Source organism: Phodopus roborovskii, unplaced genomic scaffold, assembly GCF_943737965.1.
Source record: "Phodopus roborovskii unplaced genomic scaffold, PHOROB, whole genome shotgun sequence".
In the NCBI taxonomy this organism is placed as follows: Eukaryota; Metazoa; Chordata; class Mammalia; order Rodentia; family Cricetidae; genus Phodopus; species Phodopus roborovskii.
In genome coordinates, this window is record NW_026126433.1 from 29,170,023 (window position 1) to 29,196,062 (window position 26,040).

The 26,040-nt window shown below is 42.9% G+C and overlaps 1 protein-coding gene across 1 annotated transcript in view; it reads left to right on the top strand.

Moving 5' to 3' along the window:
- Nucleotides 1–20,362, top strand: part of Sec16b (SEC16 homolog B, endoplasmic reticulum export factor) — a 37,260-nt gene extending 16,898 nt beyond the window's left edge. Inside the window, exons 12-25 of the mRNA XM_051186056.1 lie at nucleotides 1,347–1,464; nucleotides 2,953–3,064; nucleotides 4,728–4,833; nucleotides 10,106–10,246; nucleotides 11,382–11,495; nucleotides 12,215–12,287; nucleotides 13,412–13,720; nucleotides 14,825–14,892; nucleotides 17,358–17,510; nucleotides 17,674–17,772; nucleotides 18,347–18,455; nucleotides 18,584–18,663; nucleotides 19,536–19,634; nucleotides 20,195–20,362. Coding sequence (XP_051042013.1) covers nucleotides 1,347–1,464; nucleotides 2,953–3,064; nucleotides 4,728–4,833; nucleotides 10,106–10,246; nucleotides 11,382–11,495; nucleotides 12,215–12,287; nucleotides 13,412–13,720; nucleotides 14,825–14,892; nucleotides 17,358–17,510; nucleotides 17,674–17,772; nucleotides 18,347–18,455; nucleotides 18,584–18,663; nucleotides 19,536–19,634; nucleotides 20,195–20,266 — 1,653 coding nt within the window. The 3' untranslated portion in view covers nucleotides 20,267–20,362. The remainder of the gene's footprint in view (nucleotides 1–1,346; nucleotides 1,465–2,952; nucleotides 3,065–4,727; nucleotides 4,834–10,105; nucleotides 10,247–11,381; nucleotides 11,496–12,214; nucleotides 12,288–13,411; nucleotides 13,721–14,824; nucleotides 14,893–17,357; nucleotides 17,511–17,673; nucleotides 17,773–18,346; nucleotides 18,456–18,583; nucleotides 18,664–19,535; nucleotides 19,635–20,194) is intronic.
- Nucleotides 20,363–26,040: the final 5,678 nt, after the last annotated feature.

The following is a 26,040-nucleotide window of genomic DNA, read 5'->3' on the forward strand; positions in this document are numbered from 1 at the left end:
ATCAAAGACCCAAACATGAGTACCTGTAACTATAGTCACTTAATATTAGGCACAAATGCCAAAAACATAAACTGGAGGAAAGAAAGTGTCTTCAACAAATGGTGCTGGGGGAACTGGTTGTCCACATGCAGAAGAATGAAGTTAGGCTAGTGTCTATCACCTTACACAAAAAATAATTCCAAATGGACCAAAGACAACTGTGAAATCTGAGCACAGGAAAGCACAGTGTATACAGGGCTACTTGACAAGTCTACGGGTTTGCTGGCTTTTTCCTGCCCTGTGGTGGGGTCTGTCACTACTGCATTGTCACAAGGAGATAGGTGGAGAGGAAATGAATGGATGTTGGAAGCTTGCTTGAATTTCTCACTCATTAAGTGGAAATAGCAAGCACATTTCACAGCAGTGTCATGGAAGTTGCCATGTGTGGAAGGGCCTTGTAAGATTAGGCAATACTAGCCACTTATAAGACAGTGAGCAACCCAGAGTCCAAGACTTAAGTGTCAGGTTAGCATGGTGTTCTCTACTCATGAGACAAGGGTGCTCAATCTTCCACTTTTCCCTTTTTCACTGAATTATGAGAGATTTTTTTCTTGGGTGTGTGTGGAGGAGTTTGGCTCTAGATATTAGAAGTGAAAGCACGGGGAAAACTTGAAAAGTAATAAGATAATAGGTCATTTTATTTATCATTCAATAGCCTTATAACTGATATATATATATATATATATATATATATATATATATGTGTGTGTGTGTGTGTGTGTGTATACACACATATATGTACATATACATATATGTGTTTGTATCCGTCTTTGTATGTATACATGTTTATATGGGTATGTGTGTCTGTGTTTCTGTGTATGTGTATATCTCTGTGTGTATGGGTATGTATATGTACCTGTGTCTGTGTGTGTTCGTGTCTCTGCATGTGAATGTGTATGTCTCTGTGTTTGTGTGTGTCTCTGTGTCTCTGTGTGTATGTTTATGTGTGTCTGTGTATATGTGTCTGTGTGTGTGAGTGTGGGAGTGCATGTGTATATATATATATGATTTCTCCTTTTTAAATTTTTATTTGGAGACAGGGTCTCACACTGTGGTCCAGACAGGTCTCAAAATCATGATGTCCTCTCAGTCTCCTGAGTGTTGGGTTGTAGGTATGTGTGACCAACTTGTTCTGTGTCACACACCTGCTGTTTCTCATGGAGTGAACTCTTAATCAGTGAGTAATAGCACCACAGACAATGTAACAGACATGCTCTGAACTCCATACCAAAATATGAACAGCAATCTTCTTTGCCTACGTCCTGAGCTGTGCTAAATGACTCTGCAAATTGTTATTATTTTTTTAGTGTTGTGGAGACAAGCAGTGGGGAGACTGGCGGCCCCACTTGGCTGTGATCCTGTCAAATCAGGCTGGAGATACAGAGGTGTACCAGCGAGCGATTGTCAGCATGGGGGATGCCCTGGGTGAGCAGACACCAGCATTTTCCCTTCTCTAGGGCCTCTCCAGGCCAGCTTCCAATGCCTGGCATTAGAGTCTTAGTCTCTGATGAGAGCCAGAGTCTATGGCTCAGTCCTTCTCAGGTTCTGGAGTCTCTATCCTCCTTAAGAAACTCCAGGGCAGGCACATCTATACTGTAATTGTGTTTCCCAGAATTCCCTTTGCCAGCTTTGTTTGTTTGTTTTTCTGTATCCATTTCCCACGGAGAGTTTTGTTTGTCATTGCTGTATAGCCCCCTCTTCATTTTCTAGGTAAAAGGTTTGACTCTTACCTAGAGCTAACACAGGCACATGCCACTTCCTGTTGCCTCATGACCTTCAGTGGCCCAAGGTCATCAGATAGGTAGTCTAAACTACCTTGGTGACTCTGCTTCTATTTCTATTATCTGTCTCTGAACATGGGCTTACAAGCGCTTAATGGCTGTAGTATATTCCAGATGACTACTTCAAAAATTTTGTCTTGGAAGAACTTTTAAAAAACATGGTGTTCTTTGTGGAATTTGGAGCAGCCATATATAAGGTTGTGACAAGTGGTGACTGTCACCCAGCTGCCTGACTGAAAGGGAATCCATGTTTATTGTTCATCAGACTCTGTGTTTGGTACTTTATCTACTGTATTAGTTACCTTTTCACTGTTATGACAAAGTAGGCAACAAAACATTAAACAAAGAAGGGTTTACTTTGGCTCACAGTCATAGGGATCATAGTCTATCATGCCAGGAGTGTGCTGTGACTGGAGGCCTGTCAGGAGATGAGTGACGGGGAATCAGCTTGCTTCCTTCTTCCCTATCTTTATTTAGCCCTAGATCCTAGCCTACAGGATAGTTCCTCCCACACTCTCAGTAGGCCTTCCCTACTCAGTTACCCCCCCCCCCCAAATACTCAAGGGTACAACAAGGGAGCGTATCCCTTTAGTTATTCCAATTCTATTGAAGTTGACCATGAAGATTACCTGTCATACCCACATAGTCCATTTTTAAGGCAGTGTACAGAGAACACTAAAATAATTCAGGAACAATTTGGTAATTGATGTAATTTTTATGAGCACAGGAAAAGCCCTCGACTGTCTGACTTCAACAGAGGAAGAATGTTTTAAATCCATTTCTGATGTTCCACTTTACTTAGGTATAGGCATTTCTTCTCACTTCTCAGCCTCAGGAAGGATCATGACTTTTAGAAAATTCCCGAAGAAAAACCCATCAGGGGAATATGAAATAGCACCCGATGTGATGTGAGTGATGAGAGCTGAAATGCAATATCTTTGGTCAGAGAAACTGATGTGGGAGGGAGTGAGATGGGAGTGTCTGTGACTTATGCCGTGAGGACTCCCTGGTTTATTCTCATGAGGTCTCTGCCCTCTGACCCTGCAGTTCAACTCTATTTCTCTCTGTTCTACTCAGACAGTGGGCTCCATAGGGTGCATTTTGTGACTGGGTTCTTGTTCTCTCCCTGCAGCTGGGAAAGGGCTTGTGGAGGCAGCTCACTTCTGCTATCTCATGGCTCATGTGCCCTTTGGCCACTACACGGTGAAGACAGACCATCTGGCCTTGCTGGGCAGTAACCACAGGTGTGTGCCTTTTGCATGAAAGGAAATGGCATAGATGTTTTCTGTGCATTGTTTTAGCCCTTACTGGCTTTCATGGTTTCATTGTTCATTTTCTTGTGTAAATTTCAGCTACTGCTGGCTCCTCCTCTGTATCTTTAGCATGGGTCTAGGCAAGGTGACCAGAGGACACCACATCACACCACCAGAGGGCCTGAACTGGTGCCTTTGATGTGTATTGTATCCCTCTGGCCACTGGGTGGCAGCCTAGCTCCACAGCAAGAGATTATATAGAAAGAAAAATGAAAAGAAGAAATTTACAAATGGTCTCCTTTGGGCAGCCCTGGGCCTGTTCTGAGAGCCTATTCTTTGGGGGTCTCCATGCTATTTCAATACATTAATGTGTGGCACAAGCTGTCCCATTGGTCACTTGCTTTATGAGATTTTTATGTTGAAAGAACCGGAGAGACCTGGAGAAGGAGTGAGCTGAAACAGATAAGCTCACCCTGGGTGGCCTTCACTGTTTTGAATCTTTCTACCCTCTTCTTCTTAATAGTTAGGATTTCTGAGCAGCCATGGTATTATGCTCCTCGAATTCCTGCAGTCAAGAGGCATAGACAGGAGGATTGGAGCAAGATTAGTGCCAACCTGGGCTACACAGTGAGTTCTAGGCTAGCCAGGCAGCCAGGGCTACTGACCTATCTGAAAAAGAAAAAGAAGTTTCTGAGCTGTGCTACCACGAGCTCCTTTGCACTACTTCATTTGTTAGAGATTTACCTTATAATAAATAAATAAATAAATAAATAAATAAATGTAAATGTAGCAGGGAAAGCAAGGTACAGAGAGGTCAAAGGCTTCATCTAAGGTGGCATTTTTGGTGCAGCATGAGGTTGAACTTGGAGTTTAGATGGGCTGCAGGAGTTAATTTATAATCTGTGTCCCCAGCCTTCTACCACTGTAGCAATATGGCCACCTCATAGACCCTTCCTTCTTTGGAGAGCCTGGGCTCAGAAGACAGCATAGTCAGCTTCTCAAAGAAACCTGTCTGGGCCAAATATAACCATAAAGGTGCCTGTGTTAATATGTCTCCTCTTCTATGTCTATGAATCCTGGGGAAGTTTCTGGAAATAAGTTAGCTTATAGAAATACTCTGGGTGACTGCAGTTTTGGGCACCTGGCAAGCTGTGGAAGGGAGCCTGGGAGGGTATGTGTATGAGGGACTCTCGTTTCCCCTCAGATCACATTCACCCTAGTTTTCACCATCATGGGCCGAATGAGCTTCCTGTGTAAAATCTGTCATTTCTTTCTGGCTCAGTTGTCCTCCCCATTCTCTGCCAGGCCATCTGTGGTGTTCGGAACTCTGTGGTTTTCTCTTTGCGCTGGTGTGCTTGGGCTGATCTGCCTTTCCTGGGGTGTGCCGGGCCCTAGGGGCTGAAGGCTAGCTTTCAGGATGTTGAAGTGAGAGAATCGCAGTGTTCAGCCTTTTGTTAAGGAAGGCATAGAGGAGCTTCCTTCTCACAGTGGGCTCGTTTAGAACATGCTCATTTCATTTGTTCCCCAAGTCCAAGAGGACAGAGGGCAAGGAGGAAACGTATGCACCTTGGGACCCCCGTCTCTTTCCTGTCTTGGAGCTGCTTGAGAGCAGCATCCCCACCTCACCTCTGTTACTGTTATTCCCTGGTTTTAGTCAAGAGTTTTTGAAGTTTGCAACAATCGAAGCTATCCAGAGGACAGAAATCTTCGAGTACTGCCAGATGTTGGGCCGCCCCAAATCCTTCATCCCTTCTTTTCAGGTAACTGAACCCGGAGGGGATCTTCAGCTTAGTTGCGGGCAGCTAGGTTTTCAGCTTTGCTCTTCGGCACCTGGGACCTCGGGCCAAGTCATCTCCTGCATTTTTTTCCCCGTTAGTGTGGGATTTTTTACCCCATGTCCCTGGAAGATCGGTGTTTTACAATATGAAAACAAAGCCCTTTGGAGGTCTTGCCTCACACATGGAAAGCTTACCGCAGCTCTGCCCCTCCTTTCTTGGCTTCAGCTGCCGTGGGTTCTCCTCTCCCAGCAGTTCCCCTCATGTCCTCCTCAGCTCCCACAGTCATCCTGTTCCAGTGGCTGCTCAGCTTCTCCCCTCCTTCTTGCTACACCTCTTTTATCTGGAGTCTCCCTCCTGCCCCTTTCAGGGCATAAGCCGAGCAAGCAGCACGCACACTCCAGAGTTCTACTCTCTTGTCTTAGCCTGTGTTTGGCATCTCATTTCTTTCTTATGTCCATAGTGACCGATGAGGCATTGTGTCCACACCCAGCCTAATCCCTCATGTGTTTGAGACCTGGTACCTAGCAGCCTTTTCTCATCTCTCTTGCTGGCATGGAGTGTGAACTTCAGTGGAGCCTGTGTTGCAAACTGGCCTAAAACAGTTTGTTTTGGCACTTGGAACAGGCCTATTCCAGGCACAGCATTGGCTCCAAGGCCCCCATCTCACATTTACTTGGTACTGCTCTGTGATTTCTTTCCTATTTATGGGCAGGTACATTTCTTCTCCACCTTGAGTATCCTCTTCAGGCCTGAGTGTAATGTCTTTCTCTGTGCCATCAGCCAACTCCCAAATAATGCCGTGGAGCTATCTTATTAATTATGAAAACACACACACACAATATATATATATATATATATATATATATATATATATATATATATATATATTGATCTATCTTATGGTTGTTCTCAATTAGCTCTTATATATTAAGTTAACCCATATTTTAAAATCTGCATTCTACCGTATGGCTTTTTACCTTTCTTTCACTCTTTACCTCTGATTTGTTCTGCATCTCCTGACATCTCCTCTGAGCACCTAGATTCATCCCCAGTTCCTCTCTTTGCCCGAAGTCCCACCTATTGTCCCTGCCTAGCTATTGGACATTTACCTTTTTATTAAGCCAATCACAGTAGCACATCTTTACACAGTGTAATCAAAAATCTTGCAACATTTCCCCCTTAGTCTAAGCAAAAAGGAAATGTTTTAACTGTAATATAGTGAAACTATATACAATAAGAACAATTATTAGGTAAGAATTACATTTACAATGTCCAGTCCATTTGTATTTAACAATTTTGGAGAAAATATTCTAATCTTTTGATGAGTGCAAAGTTTTATACCTAAACCACTTTTTATTATAACCTGTATTACCAGCCCAAAACTATCTTTAGAGCTTAAAACATTTTCTTAGATAAACAATTTAAGCTTTTATGTTTTCCACCTTATAAACTTTACATCTCTTATGTAAGATTTTTTTAAAAATGAATTTGGAAACAAGGAAAACTATAACTATCTTGTCTTCAACTCCATCAGAGATCCAAGAAGGATATAATATTACTTGAATAAACAAGAAGTATAGAACAAACAACTTCCAAAACTGTAGAAATGACAGAAGCATCTGACTGCTTGGACAGTCATCCAAGGTTTCTCTGCAATGTTGGGGCATCCATCATCTGACAGACTTTCTGTGAAGTAGGAATTTTGAAAGACAGTTTCACCTTGTCTTGTCAAAGTTAAGCAGTCTTTTTGTTTTGTGTACTGCTTGTCCAGTTTGTATAGTATACTGTCAGTAGTTGAGGCAAGGGCAGTTTCTTGCCCAAATGGCCAGTTTCGCCACACACAATGAAATCAAACTTCATATGGAGGTTCTTCAATACCCATCACTCTTTTTTTGAAGTAAATTGGTGCTGACAGGAGCAGATATGTCTCACTATCATAAAAAGCTTTATGTTATTATTAAAACATTTAAATGCCTTATCCTGTAGGCCTATTAAAAATATCTCTGTTTGACCCTGAAAACATACTTAGCATAACTATAAGTTTAATTGTTATAGATGACTAACTACTAACTTGTCTTTCTTTATTATACTAAATAGCTTTCAAGGACTAAAACTTTATATTACATTTTTGATTGAGCTGCGTAGGTACAATACTTTAAACAAGAGTAGAAACATATATACAGTAAAACAAAAATAACATTAAATTTGTATCAGTATACAAAAATCCATACCAATGTGAAATATTTGAGACTAGTGGTTGTTGTTCAAAAGTAGACTCAACAATCCATCCTTTTATCCTATCATTTCTGTACTATATCCCCCTTTTTCCATCAGAAAGAGATCTCTGAATCTAATCTCCTTTGTTCAGCTTTTTTTCCAGACCATGACCAATAACAACTTGTAACCAACCCCCCAAACAATGACAAACACTCATAACCCATTGAATGATCCCAAACCACTCACCCCACCTCTTGGGAACATGGGCATTATGTTTTCTAGACTATTTTCTGTTGTCTGGGGTTGACAGCATCCCCAGGGGACCCTGAGAAATCCAAGATAATGGCTAAGTCCTAAGAAAACTATAACATTTGTCATTTGGTCTCTATGTAATGGGAAAATGCAAGGCTTCTTTGAAGTCCTGGCTAGAATAGTCTTTAAGCCTGGACCATCTCAGCTAGTAGTCTTGAACTTGATCTGAACTCAGAACTCTGAGGAGACTGCAACAGAGGCATTCTGAGAGGCCAGATCACATGGTCCAACTATTTTCATCAGTATCTGGTCCCACTGCTCTGAAAAAACATAAAATTTCAAAGGTAACATACATATCTGCATTAACACAAGTATGGATTTTGCATTGTACACAAGCCAGCCAAAGATAGTCTTTTATTTTATGTTTGAGCAGGTAAAACACATCTGTCAACTTTATAGGTTTGTTTGGACTGTATAACCAAACCTCTATCCACGCCATATGAAAGGATGGTATGTAATAATAAGTCATGAGGTCTCTATAGCCAACAAGATTTATCACGTCTCATCTAGTTTCATAGCATTGCATAGTAGAGGGACCAGAATATAAGTCACCTGTCCTGTAGCCTTTCTTGGTTTCTTTTTTTTTATGTCTGTAGCCAAGATTTTCAGGAGGTCTCCCCCAATCAAGTGTGATCTTCATTAATTTTGAAGAGAACCATAACTTTTTGTTTCCTGTGAAAATAAAGACACAATCTCTCCTGCAATGCAATATAGTTATGACTTCCATTTTGAAGTTAAGACATTCTTAAAATATATAGGTTGGTTTAATTTAGCGATTTCCACAATGTCTCTCAGCAACTATTGGTTTTGTACATTAGCATTTCAAAATTAAAAGTCAATAAAGCACCATATAGGGTCCAGACTCACTGTGTATTTCCCATCTTTACATGGCTTATTCTTTTTATATTATTTTATTTTTCTTTAAAGACTTTATTATTTTTAATCTGTTTATTTTTTAAATGATTGTCTGTGCCCATTTTAATTTCTTTCTTTAGCACTAAGCACATTTTTAAACATACTGTATCTTTTTAGAAGTTTTCTGTGTCTAGACCTGGCTTTACTAAGTGCCTGCAGCATTCTCTGACCATGTGAGATAAATCTTAAACTTCTATGTCAGCTACTACACAGACTCAGCTTAGCACATGGCACTGGTGGCTGGTTCCAGCCTGCAGGCAGCAGCTGGCAGCCATGTCTCTGTGTGCCGTGGCCTACCTGAGAGACTGTGGGACTAGGAAGCCATGTCTGGCTCCATGTTTGTGGGTTTGAAACTTTTTTTTAAAGCTTTTGCAGGTCCTATGTAGAAATACATGTTCCATTTTGGGCACCATATTTAATGAGTCTTTCTCTTTCCACCAGCTAGCTACCAAATGTGACATGTAGACACTTTATTAATCATGAAAGCTCGGGCTATAGCTTAGGCTTGTTCCCAGCTGGCTCACAGATCATAAATTAATCCATATTTTCAAATCTACATCCTACTTTATGACTTTTTACCTTTCCTTCTTACATCTGGCTTATTCTGCATGTCCTATCAGTGCCTAGATTCATCCCCAGTTCCTCCCTTTGTCTGGAAGTCCCACCTATTCATTCTCCCTGCCTGGCTATTGGCCATTTAACTTTGTATTAAACCAATCACAGTGACACATCTTTACACAGTGTAATCAATATCTCCCAGCACCTGAGACCTTTTCTTATGACCAGATGTTCTTCAGTGCCTGGTGTTGAGAATGTACACAGCTATAATAACAACACAAAACAATACAACCTTGGGAATGAATCACTGTATTATAAATAAATAATCCATTTAATCTCTCTTCTTTGAGAGTTCTTCCTTGACTAACTGCTCTTCTATATAGCTCCTGCATAGGTGCTTTGGTTTCTTTTCTTTTCCTTCTTTATTCATCCCACCCACATGCTATGCTGGCACTGTTCTGGTGGATAGTCATAGCACAGCCATTTTTATTGACTCTCACATACTTAGCATTGTACTACTATGCTTCTTGAATATTGTAATTCCATGGGGTTTCCCTTTTTTCAAAAGAGGTGACCGAGGCTCAGAGGGTGTGGTTATATGTTCCCAACTCATTCGTGCACACCATTTGTTCTGAGTATTCTGTGTGAATCATCTCATTTTATCTTTAGAGCTTCCAATGGAATAGTTACATTGCTATAATGGGGAAACTAAGGCATGGAGAGGCAAAGGAAGTAGCCCAAACATTCCACACCTTGTGTGAGCTTGGATTGGTTTTGTTTACACCAGAGCCACCACACTTCATCTCATCCTATAGCTCCTTCTATGAAAGCCCCCTCCCACTCCTGCATTTGTCTGTACTTTCCTCTGGACTTCACACCCTTTGCAAAGGGTCTACTTTTGTATCTTCATGTGGGCCTTTGTGCCTGGGGCTGCACTTCACATGCCCAGGATCCCTCTGTGATGTGGACTATGAGATAAACTGGTTGCCTTTCCAATGGAGCCTGAGAAGATGAGTTGATGTGACCCCCTACCCTCATCCTTTGCTCCATAATGCAGGAGCAGTATGTAGGATGGATTTGGAGTTGTGCCCATACACAGATAAATTGCCCCAAATGGCACAGGGCCCTTGCTATTTGGATGCTAGAGTGAGTGGAAGCTGGCAGTCAGCTGACTTCCAAGAAGTCTTATCTACATTCCTCTCACTCTCTCCTGCCTGGATGGACCCATCACTGGCCCCATTCCTCTTCACAGGTGTATAAGCTCCTTTATGCTTCCCGTCTGGCAGATTATGGCTTGGCATCCCAGGCCTTGCATTACTGTGAAGCCATTGGTGAAGCTGTCCTGAGCCAGGGAGGAAGCAGTCACCCTGTCCTATTAGCGGAGCTCATCAAGGTGAGCGTCTCAAAGGGGTCTCTGTAGGTGTTTTATCTTCAGTGTTCAGAAAAGCCATTGTAGAGAGGCTTAGACTCTATATTTCATCTTCTTTGAACATGCTGCAAAATTGGAGCTCACAGCTGTCTTTGACCATGTATGCATGCCCCGGTGTGATAAGCAGAGGCCTGCCTACACAAAGAACAACCGACTGGGCAGGGGCAGTGGGGTTGGGGGCCTGGAAAGCAGGCGTTTTGCTTGAGAAGTTCCATGAGTCTGTTTTCCTGGTACAGTTAAACTGCAAGCTGTGGTGAGCTGTTCTAATTACAAAAGCGGGCCTTTGAAAATAGATTTTAGTGATTAAAATAGGAAATGATCCTTATTAAAATACCTTTAAATGCATAGAATATTTTATCACGTGTGGGACACATTTAAAAAAGAAAACAAAAACATACCAACCCTTAGTTCCTTGGGAAGAAAACAACAATCAGGCAAATAGTTGTTCCAATTAACTGAAGAAAAAAACCCATTAGCCAGAGAGTAAAAGGCAGTGTGAGCTTCAGTTTGTATGTTGCTTTACAGGAAGCCCAAGTGTTGGATTCTGTAACCAGTAAAATCTGTGCTGCAGAGTATGCCCCCCTCCCCACACCACTCCCCAGACTCTAACGTTTCTGTTAGAGGGTTGATGGGCCAGGCTTGGTGATTAGAAATTCCAGATACAGAACACAATGACACCTAGAATCAGAAAGCAGCATCAGGTAGTTAGCAGTGTAAATCTGAGCCCCCACCCAGACAGAATCAGGATCAGCATGAATGAGGTTCCCGTGTTTCTCTGCATTCCTATTCGAGAAGCTTCTTGCAGAGAAGACAGCTTTGCAGAACCACAAAGCTGTGGAGCTATTTTCCTCCTCATACTTGGGGGAAATAATGCCAAAATGGGTTGCTTATTTATTTATGCTGCAATTTTGGGAGGAGATCGGTTGAATTTGTTATTTCTCAATTATTCTTTATAACACGATGCATTCGTGAATGACAGACAGCTCCTTTCCCCTCCTTCCTATGGACTCTTTCTCCTTAAGGACTTCCCATGTGCCCCATCTCCCTCTCTTGTCCTCTCTCACTTTCTAACCCTGACCCTCCTGGAAACTGTGCTCAGCTTGCAGAGAAACTGAAGCTGTCAGATCCCCTGATTTTAGAAAGACGCCCTGGGGACAAGGACCTGGACCCAGACTGGCTAGTGCAACTGCGGAGGCAGCACAAGACACTGGAGGTGAGTAGGGTGGTAGCAGGGTCACTGGCTGCCCTGTGTTTCTCAGATATAGACTGGACAGAGAAGTGCCCAGTTCCACGCCCTGGGCATCTCTCATCACTTCTGAGGCATGATCAGTGTCCCGTAAGTTGGGAGCTTTTGTGCCACTGCAAACATTTTCCTGTTTGCCTAGTGCCACAGGGGGGCGCTCTTCCCAACCACTCTTGCCACCCTTTCTCTGAGGTCCCAGAGAATGTTTCACAGCCATCAAAGCTTCCCCATCTCTGTTAGGAACAATGGATCACAGTGGACCCGTGTCACTTTCATGTAATGTAGGGCAATTGCTTAAAAGACTTCCGGGCCTTTCCTTTTTGTTCTGACAATTGCAAAAGCCGCTGGCTATAATCAGAAGAGTAATTGGAGCTGGGCCTCCTCTATTTCTTTCTTCTACCCTGCTCTGAAGACAGGACAAAGTGGATTTTTAAATCTAGTCTGCCCTTTCACCTTCCCTGGGTAGCACACTCTGAGGTCTGTGGTTTAGTTCCTTCCTTTGGCTCCTCACTCTGGGGACAATGGTGACACTGGCTGTAGCCATCATGGCCTGCTCTGAGCAGAGCCGAGAGACCTGAGAAACAGAGACTCTGGGCACTGGACATTTCAGTGGGGATTCCTTTTTTATTAACTTCCTTTTCCCACTACTTCTGCCTCTGTTTAAAAGGATTTTACTTTGTTTTAAACAGCAAAATAAAACAGGAGACTACAGAGATCCTGATTCTATTCATTCAGACATTTATGGAACCAGAAGAACACCAGGTACTCAATGCAAATATCTGACTACCATAATACAACTAAAATATTTTTAGCCACATCCACACTCCCTTTCCTTGGTGTCATCTTTCTCTGGGAATTAGATGTGTTGATTCAAACTGCCTTTTTTGATTGTCCCTTGCTGGCCTCACAGACCTGGACACATCTGAATTTCTGTAGTGTGAAGGTTCCTGCTTTGCACCCTAGGTTTTCAAATAGTTGGCTACTTCATGTTTTTTATTGCTAGCTAATTGTTTCACTTGTGTGAATACCTTGTTCCCAGCTAGATATATTTCTTGAGGCCAGAGAGGGAACATTATTAGTATTTTATGTTAGTGTTCTAGACATTGGAAGTGTGATGGTTTTGAGCTATCAATTGGCCATGTATGTTTCAAAGTGTTTTCTCAGCCTCATTAGTCTTCCCTCAGAATGCCTCTAAGTATCTGGTCAGCAGAAGTTATATTCCAAATTAACTCCATACATTTCCAGAAGTCATCCCCCTGGTGGTCAAGCTCAGACAATGGCCCTTGTCTCTTGCCTTCCAGCCTTTTGTACTTCCTTCCCGGATGGGCAGAATGTAGGGAGGCTTTGGCTTCTGTTTCTTGCCTTTGTGAGAGCCTGGCTGGATGTGCTTGCAGCCTTGGAACATGAAGGCTGGCAGCTCACAACATCCCTGTGTCCTTGGGCTAAGCGTTTCTCATACCCACACCTTGGTCGATCATATCAGCAAGGCTCCTTTCAGGGTAAACAGACCCTGAGTCTTTATAAGTAAAACCATCATTTCTAGAGTGTCATTTGATATTTTTTTTTAAAACTGTAAGCTTTTAAAGTCCAATGAGGCCCCTTAAAGTAGAGAGTATAAACATCCAAATATTAAAAGATGTAGAGTTCAACGGATGTCATTCCTGACCTCCCAGACCATAGGAGAAAGGCTAAATAGAGATTATCCAAGAATTGCAGGCATAACTCTGAAGATAGCAGGGAGACATGTGACTGTTTGCAAATGCTTTGCTAGCTGTCATTAGGAAGCCACATGGAGCAGCCAGTTCGTGTGATTGCCTTCCAGAGAGGACAAGAGCAGGAATGCTTAAGAGTGATTTGTCTGTAACTGCTACTGTCTTCTTCCATAGATATTCCCTACCAGGATCTTTCAGGCTATCAAAGCTACTTAGGGGACCTTGGGTACAGCTCAGCCCTGTGGCAAACACCTGAGCAGACAGGCCTGACCCAGCCTACCCTACAGCAGCCTTTCCCTCTGCATCGAGATGCCTACTCAGAGAGAGAAGATTCAGGGCACATGGGGACCCCAGTGCCTCTTTACTCGGTTCCTGCAACCCATTTGTCAGTGACCAGTGGTGGCGGCAGCAGCAGCATGGCAGTGACAGGGGCTCCTGGAGGAAGGGATGGGGAGGAGATGCTGCAGATACATCCTTCCCTTGGTAAGACCTGCCAGTTAGACTGGAGACCTTGGAGGGCGGAGTCTCTGTGGTAAAGAGGCAAGTGAGGGAGGCACGGGTCCCCGCTGGAGGAAGCGGGCTTGGGACAGACAATGGCATATGGGGAATGCACTTTGGCCTGCTCTTGTTAGCTCAAAGGAGTGTGATCTCTGCTAGCCTATATATCTCTTGACTGGGACAAGCAGAGACAAGCAGAGACTTAGGCCACTGGGCCCCCGTTTGCTTTCTTCAAGATGGGTGGAAGAACACAAATTGAGTCTCCTGTCTTTATTTTTCTTTGGTGCTTCAGGGGAGACATCACTATTCTATCTTTTACTCGACATGTAGTTTGAAATGTGGAGGCTGCAAAGCAGAGTGACAAAAATGCCATTCTTGCACAGTTGCCAAGGGGCTTCTTTCTTCCTTCCTTCCTCCCTCCCTTCCTTTCTTTCTTAAATAATTGATTTAACTTCATTTTATGTTCATTGGTGTGAATACGTCAGATTCCCTGGAACTGGAGTCACAGACATTTATGAGCTGCCATGTGGGTGCTGGGAATTGAACCCAGGTCCTCTGGAAGAGCAGCTCTTAACCACCGAGTCATCTCTCCAGCCCCAGGGGGCTTCTTTCTGATGTCATCCTCTACCCATGAGCTTATTAACAGGACCTGTGGCTGGGGCCATATTTCTAGTCTGGTTCTACATTTCTTTAGGACTACCAGATCTTGGGGAGAAGAAGGCTACATGTGGGGGGGGCAGTGTTGAATCATCTGAGGGAGGTTCTGGAGACCACAAAGGATTAGATCTCAGTCCTGTAACAGAAAGCCTTGACTAAGCTGGAGACCCACATGGAAGGGAGGTAGGGGATCTAGCGCCATGCTACAGTAATTCCTTACTCACTTAAGGATCAACCTTGTGTTTAGCAGGTGGAGCTGGGTGGACCAGTGTGTCATGAGGTGGCATGAAAAGAGTGGAACTGAGCAAGTAGATTTAGCACTTGCACTATAAACTCTTGCCACTTAGGCCACTGGGCCTCCATTTCCTTTCTTCAAATAGGTGGAAGAACACACATTGAGTCTCCTGTCTTTATTTTTCTTTGGTGCTTCAGGGGAGAACATGGCTCCTCAAGAACCCCTACAAGACCCCGCTGGTCTAGAAGTTGTTTCCAGTCCTCAGGTGAGCAGACAACTAGGAGAGCTGCTGGTGACTGCCCCGGTCATCTGCTTTTTTGCTGTTGGCCCCTAGTTTCTCAGCCACACACAGGTTCCTTTCTGGCTCTGAGGATTCTTTCTTCTAGCTGTGCTAGTCATTCCTTGTTTCTTTCTATCGGAAATCCTGGGAGTTGGAAAGGAGGCTGTGTTCTTGTTTATGCTGAGTCTCACCTGTTCTCCAACCTGTGTCATTTGAGGGACAGAGCAGTAGAGATGGCTTGTGGATGGATCTCTCTTCTTCCATGTTGAGGAACACTATTGGTGTTTATTTTAACATTCACCTTGTTTATGTCACAGCTCTATGGTAGTGGTGAGAGTACCTGCTTGTGTCTTTTCTCTCTACTTAGTTGCTGACTTTCTACCTAGTTGCTGACAGATTGCACAACTCTCAACTTTTATGCCAAACAAGATGTTCTGCAGTTTTGCACTGGCTAAATATTACATCATGTAATTTTCTTAGTAGTAATGGGCTACCAATCTTTTATTTTTTAAATTTAGATTTATTTATTTTTATGTGTATGTGTGTTTTGCCTGTATGTATGTCTGTGTACCATGTGTGTGCCTGGTACCCTCAGAGGCCTGAAGAAAGAACCAGATCTCTTGGAACTGGAGTTATGGATGATTGTGAACCACCATGTGGGTACTGAGAATCAAACACAGGTCTTATGAGAGGCCAGCCAGTGCTCTTAACCACTGAGCAATCTCTCAGCCCCAGGGCTATGGATTACTTTACTTTTCTTTTGCAGAAAAAGTAGTACACTATTGTTATAGAAAAATTAAAATGAGGAACCAAATAAATACTACTCAGAATTTCACAGTAAATATTTTGGTTCTTCCATTAGTTTTTTTCTGTATGTGTGTATGTATCCACATATATGTCTATTAATAAGTATATATACACACATGCTTTTCAGTAGTTAAAAGAGGCGTATTTTTTCTACTTGCTATTTAACACTGTATAAGATTTTTTTCTATCATTTATAAGTATAGTCTCAGAAATGGTATGACAAGATGCATTGTGTGAAAATCATCGCTTGCAAGTGACTGACAGACTCTTACAGTGTGCCAGGCACTGTGGTGGGGCTGGATGTGCATCAGTGACCAGATGCAGCCAGCCTGATGTTCTGCTGTCTGATGGGGGTATCTAGAGATGAATAACACTATGCAACGGGTAGAGAGGATGGATCTGGACTATGTCTCTGAGGAAGTCTTTAAGCAGAGATCAGAGTGCAACATGGAAATGAGCCAGGTGGTGAGGGCACAAGCGACACTGTAGAGGGAGTCTTGTGTGGACACACTTGGATTAATGAAGAAAGATTCCGTTTGGGCAGGCAGTGTACGAGGGAAGGGACTTAACAACAGGTCCTTCATTCTCTGCCTTCCCCTTTCCAATTCCCCTCCTTTTCTCTTGTATTTTTCTCATCCCACACCTCCTTTATTTCACTCTTATACAACACAGATCATGGCCACCCTAGAATACAGTCTCCTGTTTATGTTTTAACTTACTGAATCAGAAGAGATTCTTAGGAGGAAAACCAGGTTAGAGTCCCTTCTCTGTATTTTCCTAGCTGTGTGTCTTAGGCCTTGCAACACATTGGTTTTCTCCTGTTTGAAACTAGAAGATAATAACAGCACATTTCTCACTGTACTGTTGTAGGAATTCAGTGGGTCATGGCACGGAAAGCACTTAGAACAGCATCTGTACACTGAAGATGTTACACCCATGCAAATAGAAAATGAAGCCTTTCCTGTGTTTTGCTGCAGTATTTTGCAAAGTTTTTTTTAAAATTAATTATGCTCTATTGAGAGTACAAAATGAAAATATAACACAAAGAGCAATATGTTGCATTAGTACACTCATGTGAGATACCTAGTGTAGGCAAACTCAATGAGACAGAATGGAATGGGTCAAAGGTGACTGGGGTATGGGGATGGGGAGTAGGAAGGTAGTGTTTCTGATGGGGTGATGAGAAATGCTGGGGATGGGTACTGCTGATGTCTGGACAACACTGTGCATATACTTAATGCCACTGTGTTATATATGGTTAAAATGAGATTTATTGGCTATGCATATTTTACCACGACAAGGCAAAGTTAGTAGGAAACGTGGGGTGTGGGTGTGTTTGGCTCCCTTCTGGTGTTCAGTTATTCCTGGGAGAGCATGTTAGGAAATAAGCTCCAAGGTTAGATGTACTAGCTGCTAAATTCTGTGGGTTTGAGGGTCTCTCAGAGGTACTCCCAGACCTTTTCATCCCCAGCAGTAGCTTCCAGTTCTGGAGACAATGACCCCCAGTGTTAGGGAGGAGATAGAGACTGGGGGTTGTGGTTTGTCCTCTCACTCATGACCAGGTGTTTTCCTGGGCAAGCCTGCTTCTCTTCCCAGCAGGAAGGGATCTCTCAAGTCTAGCCCATTGTTTTGTTTTATCTCAGGTACCACCAGCTCCCAGAGCTCAGAGGTTTTCTGAGGATTCCACCATTTCAGCCAGGAAGGATGAAGAGGCATCTTCAGATGAGGCGGATGAACCATCTCACCTAGATGCTTCACAGAGAGGAAAGCCAGAGGATGGGAAAGAGAATGCAAAGGTGGAGAACTTGTTTTCTCTGTGCTCCCTTTCATCCCTGTTTCAAACAGTGGGTCAGAGTCCAGAGAGCCTCCCCCCATTTCCATCTCATGCCTGGCTGACCCCTTTCACAGTTGGTGAGAGAAACAACTTTATTGGCCTTAACAATTCTCCTTGCCCTTCAGAGCTCTGGGTTTGGCTGGTTCAGCTGGTTTCGATCAAAGCCTTCCAATAGTGTGTCCCCCTCTGGAGATGAAGACTCCTCAGACAGCTCTGACTCAGAGGTAACCTCCACAGATGGGCTGGTAGCCCTTCCCTGTGGACCCCAGAGGAAATCCAAACACATCACAGTCCTGACATCACACTCTACCTTGGCCTTAAAGAAAGAAAACCACAGGAAATAAATATGTTTTTAAAGGCAAAAGGCAGAGTGAGACCAGCCTTGGAAGCCAGACATGGTGCTTCATGCCTTTAATCACATCATTTGGGATGCTGAGGCAGGAGGATTGCTGTGAATTCTAGGCCAGCTTGGGCTACATAGTTTGACCTCATTAAAAGAAAAGCCACATACAGGAGACAGACAGACAGAAAGAGAGAGAGAGAGAGAGAGAGAGAGAGAGAGAGAGAGAGAGAGAAGGTAGGCAGAAACATTAGAAAATTAAGATGGAGATTTTTACTTCAGAGGCTCGGTAACAGGAAGCTGATCTGCATTTTTAGCAGAGGCTTCACAAAAGAAAACAGTGTTTGTGGGGAGTTGCCTATGTGGAGATCACCACTGTAGATTCCAGAACACATGTAGGTTGGCATGAATTGACTAAGCAACGATGTCATCTTTCCTGCCTCTTTCTCACCAAGCAGGAGTCTGCCAGCACATCACCTCCTCACCATCCTAGCCCGGGCCTCTCACCAACACCTCCACTCAAGTCCCCATCTCCATTGGATGCCAGCACCTTCTCCAGAGGCATAGGTACTGTCAGCCTCATCTTCTGGGTCATCTCTAGTGCTGTTGGTGCTCCTAGATTGGGGGTACTCTCTTAGGTGTGGGGAGTCCTTGGTTCTGGGTATGTGAAACAGCTCTGACTTCTTGCCTTTTAGGTGGAAGCAATCTACTTGGGTCCTCAAACAGCAGTGGAGCAGCTGAAGGTGCTGGGGTTGGAAGTTTCTTGAGGCCACAGGTGAGCAGGCTGTGGCTTGTGTCCTAGGAGTACAGAAGTCACCTGTGTGTGAGGATTGAATGTCTCTAGCAGCTGGGAGGGACATCTCTGTAAAGGATGACTTCACAGCATATGGAGCCACCTTCTGTATGACTTTGCTCCAGCTGCTTACGTAGTACCTCGGCCTGGAGAGTCTAGACAATGGCAGCATCATTTCTCACAAATTTGGGGGACAGAAGTGAATGGCTATGGTGATTTTGGCTGATCTGATTTCTTCAGAGGGGTTCTCTTTGTTGTATAGTTGGCTGCTTTCCCCCTGTGGCTTCATTGGGTCTTTTCTCTGTATGTGTCTGTGTTAACTCTCCTCCTTCTGTGAGGACACCACACATGTTGGGTGTGGTACCTATGTGCTTCTTGAAGGATTCTGTTTTATGTTGAGAAACTGGGGCTTTATTGTATGCAGTTTTGGAGGGTCACACTTCAGCTTGTATAGCTTAGATGGGGTCTAGGGCCTGGCTCTTCTCCCGTCTTAGTGGGAGGTAGAGTTCACTCATGTGCACTTGGCTGGGACTATCATAAATTCTTCACAAATTGTCTATATAGCTAAGGATTTCGTGACTATTGCTAGGAAAATGTTTCTATTTCTTGAATCCTGGTTGGAGTACTCTTGTAGTATATGAGGCCTTCTGAAGAGTTTGATAGTGACTTTAATGATCCCATAGAATTTATTGTGACTTTTTCTTCCTACTTCCTTTGGGCCTAAGAGCACCTGTCTCTGCATGGCCATCCTAGCATAGGTTGTGGCCACTTGAGTTTTATAATCCTTCTGTTGGCCCACACTGATTCCTGTGGAAGGAGCCACGAATCAGATTCTCTATTGTTTGCAACCACAGGGTGTATCTTCTGAGTATTACTCCCAGCCAGGTGCTCTGCCTCCTCCACCCACCTTGCAAGGTGCTGTTCCTCTCTACAATCCATCTCAGGTCCCTCAGGTAAGAACCATCTTTATGGGGGAGGAGTTAGGAGGCCAGGTTATACACTAGGGAGGGTGGTAGACAGTTCCACTTTCCCACCCACTGAATGAGTTCCTGGGCAATTATTGAGCCTTTCAAAAGACTCTGTTTCTACATCAGTAAAATGGAGCTAGTAGTAGCTGTCTCAAATCAAATATGTATGTAATACAGTACTTAAAGAGTGCTCAAGAAATATCATACCTCTGAGCATCACTCTTGACCTGTAATTGGTCCTGAGATATGAGTGATGATGTTTTGGTGTGGGTATCTTCTCCTGTCTTGGGATGAGGGCATTTCCGGAGCCATATTCTCTGTTCCTCAGTGACCTAGGATGACTCTGCAGATACATTCATTGGCCTTTGCTCTTTATGAAGTCAAACATCCTTTCACCATCCTTCAGAGGTGAAGGCTAGCCCATTAGAATACAGTGTTGGGAAATCACTTACAGCTGAAGTGGGCGTCCTTGTTCAACATACTAGCCCCCTAGTGAACACATGCTTGGAGTTCTTTTCTCCAGTGTCCTGTCTCTTCTTTTACAGCTTTCTACAGCTACTAGCCTGAACCGGCCAAACCGCCTAGCCCAGCGTCGCTATCCAACCCAACCATGCTGAGGGTGACCATCTGTCCCAGGTTCATGAGAATGACCAACTCCCCACCCCTGGCTCATCTCCTGGAGCACAGCTCTTCTGTTGTTTTCTACTTCTTAGTGGTCCACTCTCCTCATCACATTCAGGCACTTGCTGTGAACCATTATTGCACAAGGGATACCTGGGGGTAAAGGGCAGGATCTCCCCAGACACAGTTTAGCTTTAGAGTGATGGGAATGATCTCATCAGATGGAGAGACAGGGGACAATGTCCTCAGTAGATGTCACAGCATCAGCACTCGAGGTAGAAGCATGAGAACTTCAGGGAAATGAGGGCCCTGAGAATCCCATGGTGAGAACAAAAATGGCACTGCTGGGCTATGCCGCAGGGACTTGAAGCAACATCCCAGAGTAGCTTGGACTCCTTCCTTAGATTTGCTTAAAGACCAGTTTATGGCTCTTGTTAGCAAAGTTTTTACATTGAATTTGATTATTGCTGCCCTTCAGTGATTCCCTTTTCAAAGACATTTCAGCAATTTTCCTCCTGGTCCTGGTTCTGAGCACATTTTCTGTGTGGTTCAGACTAATTATATTTCTCTCACTTTCTTAGCTGGTCCTATTTTTTCACATTCTGACATCTGGCTATCAAGTTAGATTGCTGTAGGCATCATATTGTCATGGCAACTACTGAACCTAATGATGCAGATGGATAGAACATCAGTATAATAAATAATGGAAAACGTTTCCTAAAAAACGTCATCCTTTCCATAAGAGGGGAGGAATGAGTGCCTCATATTGTTAATACCTGCCTTCCTACCTCAGGCCTTTGCAAATTGTTGTTCTGTGGGTCACTGGGGCCTGATGGAGGAGGGAGATGTCTTGAAAATTTCCATTTTTTCCTTTCAAACCTCAAATAGGAATGATTCTTGCTGTTTGTCAGATTTGCTTAAAATTGCTCTTCACAAAGAACATTTTTTTTGTATGTGTAATTGTACATAAAAGTTTTGTACTTTAATGTACGATGGTTCTGATGTTGATAGTGATTAAATCCAGATAATTTTATAGCAAATGCTTGTCTCTGGCTGGTTTCTGCACAGGGAGAAAGTACATTGATGGTCTCTTCCCTGAAGTCTTTTTAATAATGGTTCCATTGTGTGATCAGGTGTGAATAGCTAGAAAGAGCTCTTTGTTAATGGAGAATCAAAGACTGGTCCTCTTAACTTCTAGGTCTACTCTAATGCTATCATTTTTTTCCAATTTAAGAAACATGGACAAAAGCTCCCCTAACCAACTAGTCACTTTGCTAGATGAATGTGGCAGTTTCTGTTTCCTATTCTTTTTATCTTAGATGAAGTTAGAAACTATATACATAAGCATTTTGTACCTGGAAAAACCCTGACTATGTGCAGTTTTCCTTTCTTCCTAGGTTTGGTATGTTGACATCTAGCTGCAGTACCCTAGTAGTTGTGTGTGACTATCCCAGACACCAAACTGTCTAGACTCAAACCCTGCTCATGCACAGTTTGCCTTGTAACTGTAGGCAAGGTTGCTTCCTTTTCCTGTGTTTCACTTTTGTCATTTATAAAATGATGGTGAGTAGAATAATACCTAGATAATAATAGTGCTAGAATTAAATGAAGGTTCTAGAAATGTGGATGGTTTATACTGAGAACATTGTGTTTTAAATTATTAGTGTGTAACTAAGAAGCAAAATATGGGACTTTGACTTTTGTCTGCCAGATTTCTTGTGTCATTTTTTTGATATATGTGTCTGGTGGGAATGATAATTTTAAAAAACTTCTCAAGATGTGTCTTAATTGCAAAGCCAGTTCTCCCAGTATCCAATCTGCCACCTTGTTGGCAAAAGGCATAGTTCCCTGGGAGCAAGAACACAGGGAATGTCCTACCCAAGGAAAGAGAGCTCTTTAGTGGGGAACTCTGAAGACCAAAGAAGGCCAAGACCTCCATGGCCTTCACAGGCATTCACAGGAAACCGTGTTTACAGTGCTTGACAAAAATGAGCAAGAGCTGAGCATCCTCAAGTCCCTAGCTGAAGAACACACAGCTTTGAATGCTTCTTCCATGGGGGAGGGGCTGACAGGATGTTTTATGCACCAGAAAGGGAGGAGGTTCAGGATGCTTAAAATGCTAATTCGTGGTGTAAAGTTTTCACCGAATGCATCCATCAGTCTGTATATGCTTCATTAAAACAAAGCCACTGCTCACGGACCAGGAGAGGTAGGTTCAGGAAGGTTCTGACAAACCAGGGTCACTCAAGGGTCTTCATTGTTTATTAACTTTGGATGTATAGTGGTGGCTGTGTTGCTGAAGGTCACAGCCATTTAACAACTTCAGCTGGTGGAAACCAGTTGTGGTGAGATAAAAGAGTACAGCTGTAACAGGAAAATATTTTCTGGGAGGGTATGGTGGAAATGGGAAAGCAATGTTATTGGAGACCCTTTCCTCCTCCATAGCTCAGGGGGGCCTACAAGATTGGCTTGGTAGTGTGGCCATCACAGTGGCTTGATCTTGGGGATGGCCAGATCTGTAATGAGAGGTAGATCTCCTAGAAGGGAATAATCTAGAAGGAAATAATTGCAGTTTTCCAAAAGGCCAGAGGGGACCAGTGGTGTTCAGAAGACAGGAACAGGTCTAGACAGGAACAGAGAAAAACACGGAGAAGCTGTGTGGGTCATAGACCCTCTTTCCTATCACCACACGCCATTTGAGGAGAGAGAGACTACAAATAGAGTTCTATCTTTAAACAGGATAAATGGCCAAAAGACACAGTTTAAAAGGAAGAATTTGACACAGTATTAATTGGCAAGTTTGTTTTCCTGTGTTTCTCAGTGGAGCACGAGCTTGGGGGAGGATAAAACAGTGCAAGAAAATAAAGCCACATTTTCCTTATGAAATTGAGTGGTAAGTGCAAATGTGTGATTCAGCTATATACATATAATTTAATGTTTATATGAAAACATTTAAACTTAATGTTCAGTAATTTAAAAGAGAACAAACCGTTAAATTCCATTTAAGTGTCTTTATCACATATCACCATTCTACCCCTCTGCCATTCATGGCTCTGAAACTGTGACTGAGTTTGACACCCTTGTCACCTGCCCATGGCTCCCCTTCCAACTCTAAGCAGGCTTCAGACTGCCCAGGATCAAAGCCTCTGTTAGAATTTTATTTCTCCAAGATGCTTAATTTTAGAGGGAGAAGGCTTCTCTTCTGAGCAACCCCCCCCCAAAAAGGCGCAAACTACATTACCAAATCAGAGTGTTTTCTACCCAATGGGAATATGCAAACACTCCTTTTGCTTGGAAAAGGGTAAGAGTAGTGTGATTTGGTTCTCACCATTCTTAGAACTTTTACTAACCCTTCCACCTGAGAGAGTCATGGAAGTCATTTTCTATGTCATCTGCCTTTTGTCTTCAGCTGAAAACCACCCAAGCAGCTGCATGATTCTGGAAGTAATAGCAATAGGATATAGGTGCTTGGCTGAGCTTGTCCCTTAGCATGCCCACAATGCTTGCCCATGCTCACCATTTCCTTGTATCTGGCCATCACTCATTCAGGAGAGTCAGAAACAGCTTCTTAATGAGACTGGAAGTTATTTTGAATGAAGATTAATAGCATATTAAAATGTTTTCATCACAATCTTACTAAGGGGAAGAAACTGCTTCCTGCGCTTTCTCCCTTTCTATACATTCATATCTCTAAGTAATAGCACTTCTTTGGATCAAGATAACAGCAGTTTAAGTCAACTTTATTGACCTGTGAAAACTGCTTGTTATTTTAACATGAGATGCTTCCTGGCCTCTGCCCATTGTAGAGGGGGCCTATTCAGTTTAAAAAGAAGCTTAAGGGGAGTTCCATAGCTTCCATTTATGTTTCATTGTGCTTTGAATATGATATATCCCCTGTAGGTTAATGTACTTGACCATTTGGCCCCTAGCTGATGGTGCTTTTTTTTTTTTGGAAAGTTTCAGGATCTTTATTTAATAGGTGCCCCTGGAAGTGGACCAGTGCAGGGAAAGCCTTGAGGTTTTATAACCTAGCCCCATGTCCTGTCTGCTCTCTGCTTCCTGACTGCAGACACAATGTGATCAGTTGCCTTATGCTCCTACTGCCATGCCTTCCTTGCCATGACTGACTGTATCCTTTCTTAAACTGTAAGCTCAAGTAAGCCCTTCTTCCCTTAGGTTGATCCCTTGGGTTGGATCTCTGGTCATAATAATGAGAGAAGTAATGCTTGCATCCCCAAGTGAAGACAGGAAACAGATGCTCACCTGTGCCGGAACTCCGTCACATGTTAAACAGCAACAGATTGCATTTCTGCATGGGAAAGGAAGTCTTACAAAATGGGATTTTCTTTGCCAACAATGAGGATTAAAATAGATTCTTGGAGTCTTTTGGTGGAGTCTATGGAGTTCAAATATTCTGAATTTCAAGAATAAATAGAATATCATTTATTGAGGATATCATACAAGATATGAAGGATCAACAGCTGAGGTAGGGGTTAGGTCTTGTGTCCAAGTTGATGCAGCTGGTAAGGATGGAGCTGTAATTAGAATCTAGGTAGTCTGATGGAGAATCTGGGCTGTTAGTCATGTCATCTCTGGAAGTCTATGAATTTTCCACATGTCCATTCATTAAGTTTAATGCTGTTGTCAGTGAGGATAGGTGAATGGCAGATCAAGCATTCCACCTTTTTCTCAGCTGAGATAGCTGTGACCCCATGATTTAGACGTGTTGAGGTGCCATCATAGACTTTACTCTTGTTTCCCTTTGTCCTACACAGAATTTAGAGGAGGGAAAGGCCACGGGTTCTGCTGTAGAGTTCCTCGGTAGAGAGGAAGCTGAGCAGTGATTTTTGGGTCTATGCAGATTTATGGGCAACATCCCATAAGGTAATTTTCAGGATGTACCTCTTTTTGTCTAGCCCCCAGCCCAGACTCTTTTATTTCCCCTCTTCATAATTAAGTTTTATTTTAAAGATACATTCATTCAGAAGATAGCCTCTCCCTGGAACATCTCCCAATTGTCTGCTATAATGAAGATGTCTACATTTGTTTGCTTTCTGTTGTTGTAATAAACTAACTGAAGATGGGTAATACACAAAGAAAAGGGTCATGTGGCCCCATTAACTTCTGGTGAGGGCCCTGTTTTGAGTCACTGTGTAGCAGATAGTTTTGGGTTATAGTGTTTGTAATGTGGAGAGATCGCATAGTAAAAAATGACATATGGCAGCTGGAAGAGGGGCCAGCATTACTCTTTTATAATCATTCTTAGTAAAACTTATTTTTCTTTATGTATTTATTTATCTGTGAGACATGATCTAACTATTTAGTCCAGTTGTTCTTAAACTTGCTAGGTTGTCCAGGCTCAATCCAAATTCAGTATTTTCCTGCCTGGCTCTTATTTATTTATTTATTTATTTATTTATTTATTTATTTATTTATTTATTTTGTACATCTCTTACTTCTGTGGGAACTAACCAAGTCCCATGAAAATTACTGTAATGTCTTCTGATGGTAGCACCCACAATGGCATTATCTAATCGCCACCAGGGTCTTCCTCCTAGTGACTCCATCACTTCCTCACTACACTGAGGACTAAGCTTCTAACATATGGCCCCTTGAGGGACATCCTCAATTCACATCTGTTCCATAGCAACATCCACAGAATAAGAAAGAACAGATTCTATGTCAAGGATTTCAATTCTGACTAACAAATTTTAGCTCATGTTTTCATGTTTCTGAAACTGGTTTCTTGGATATAAACTTGGCTTTTAAA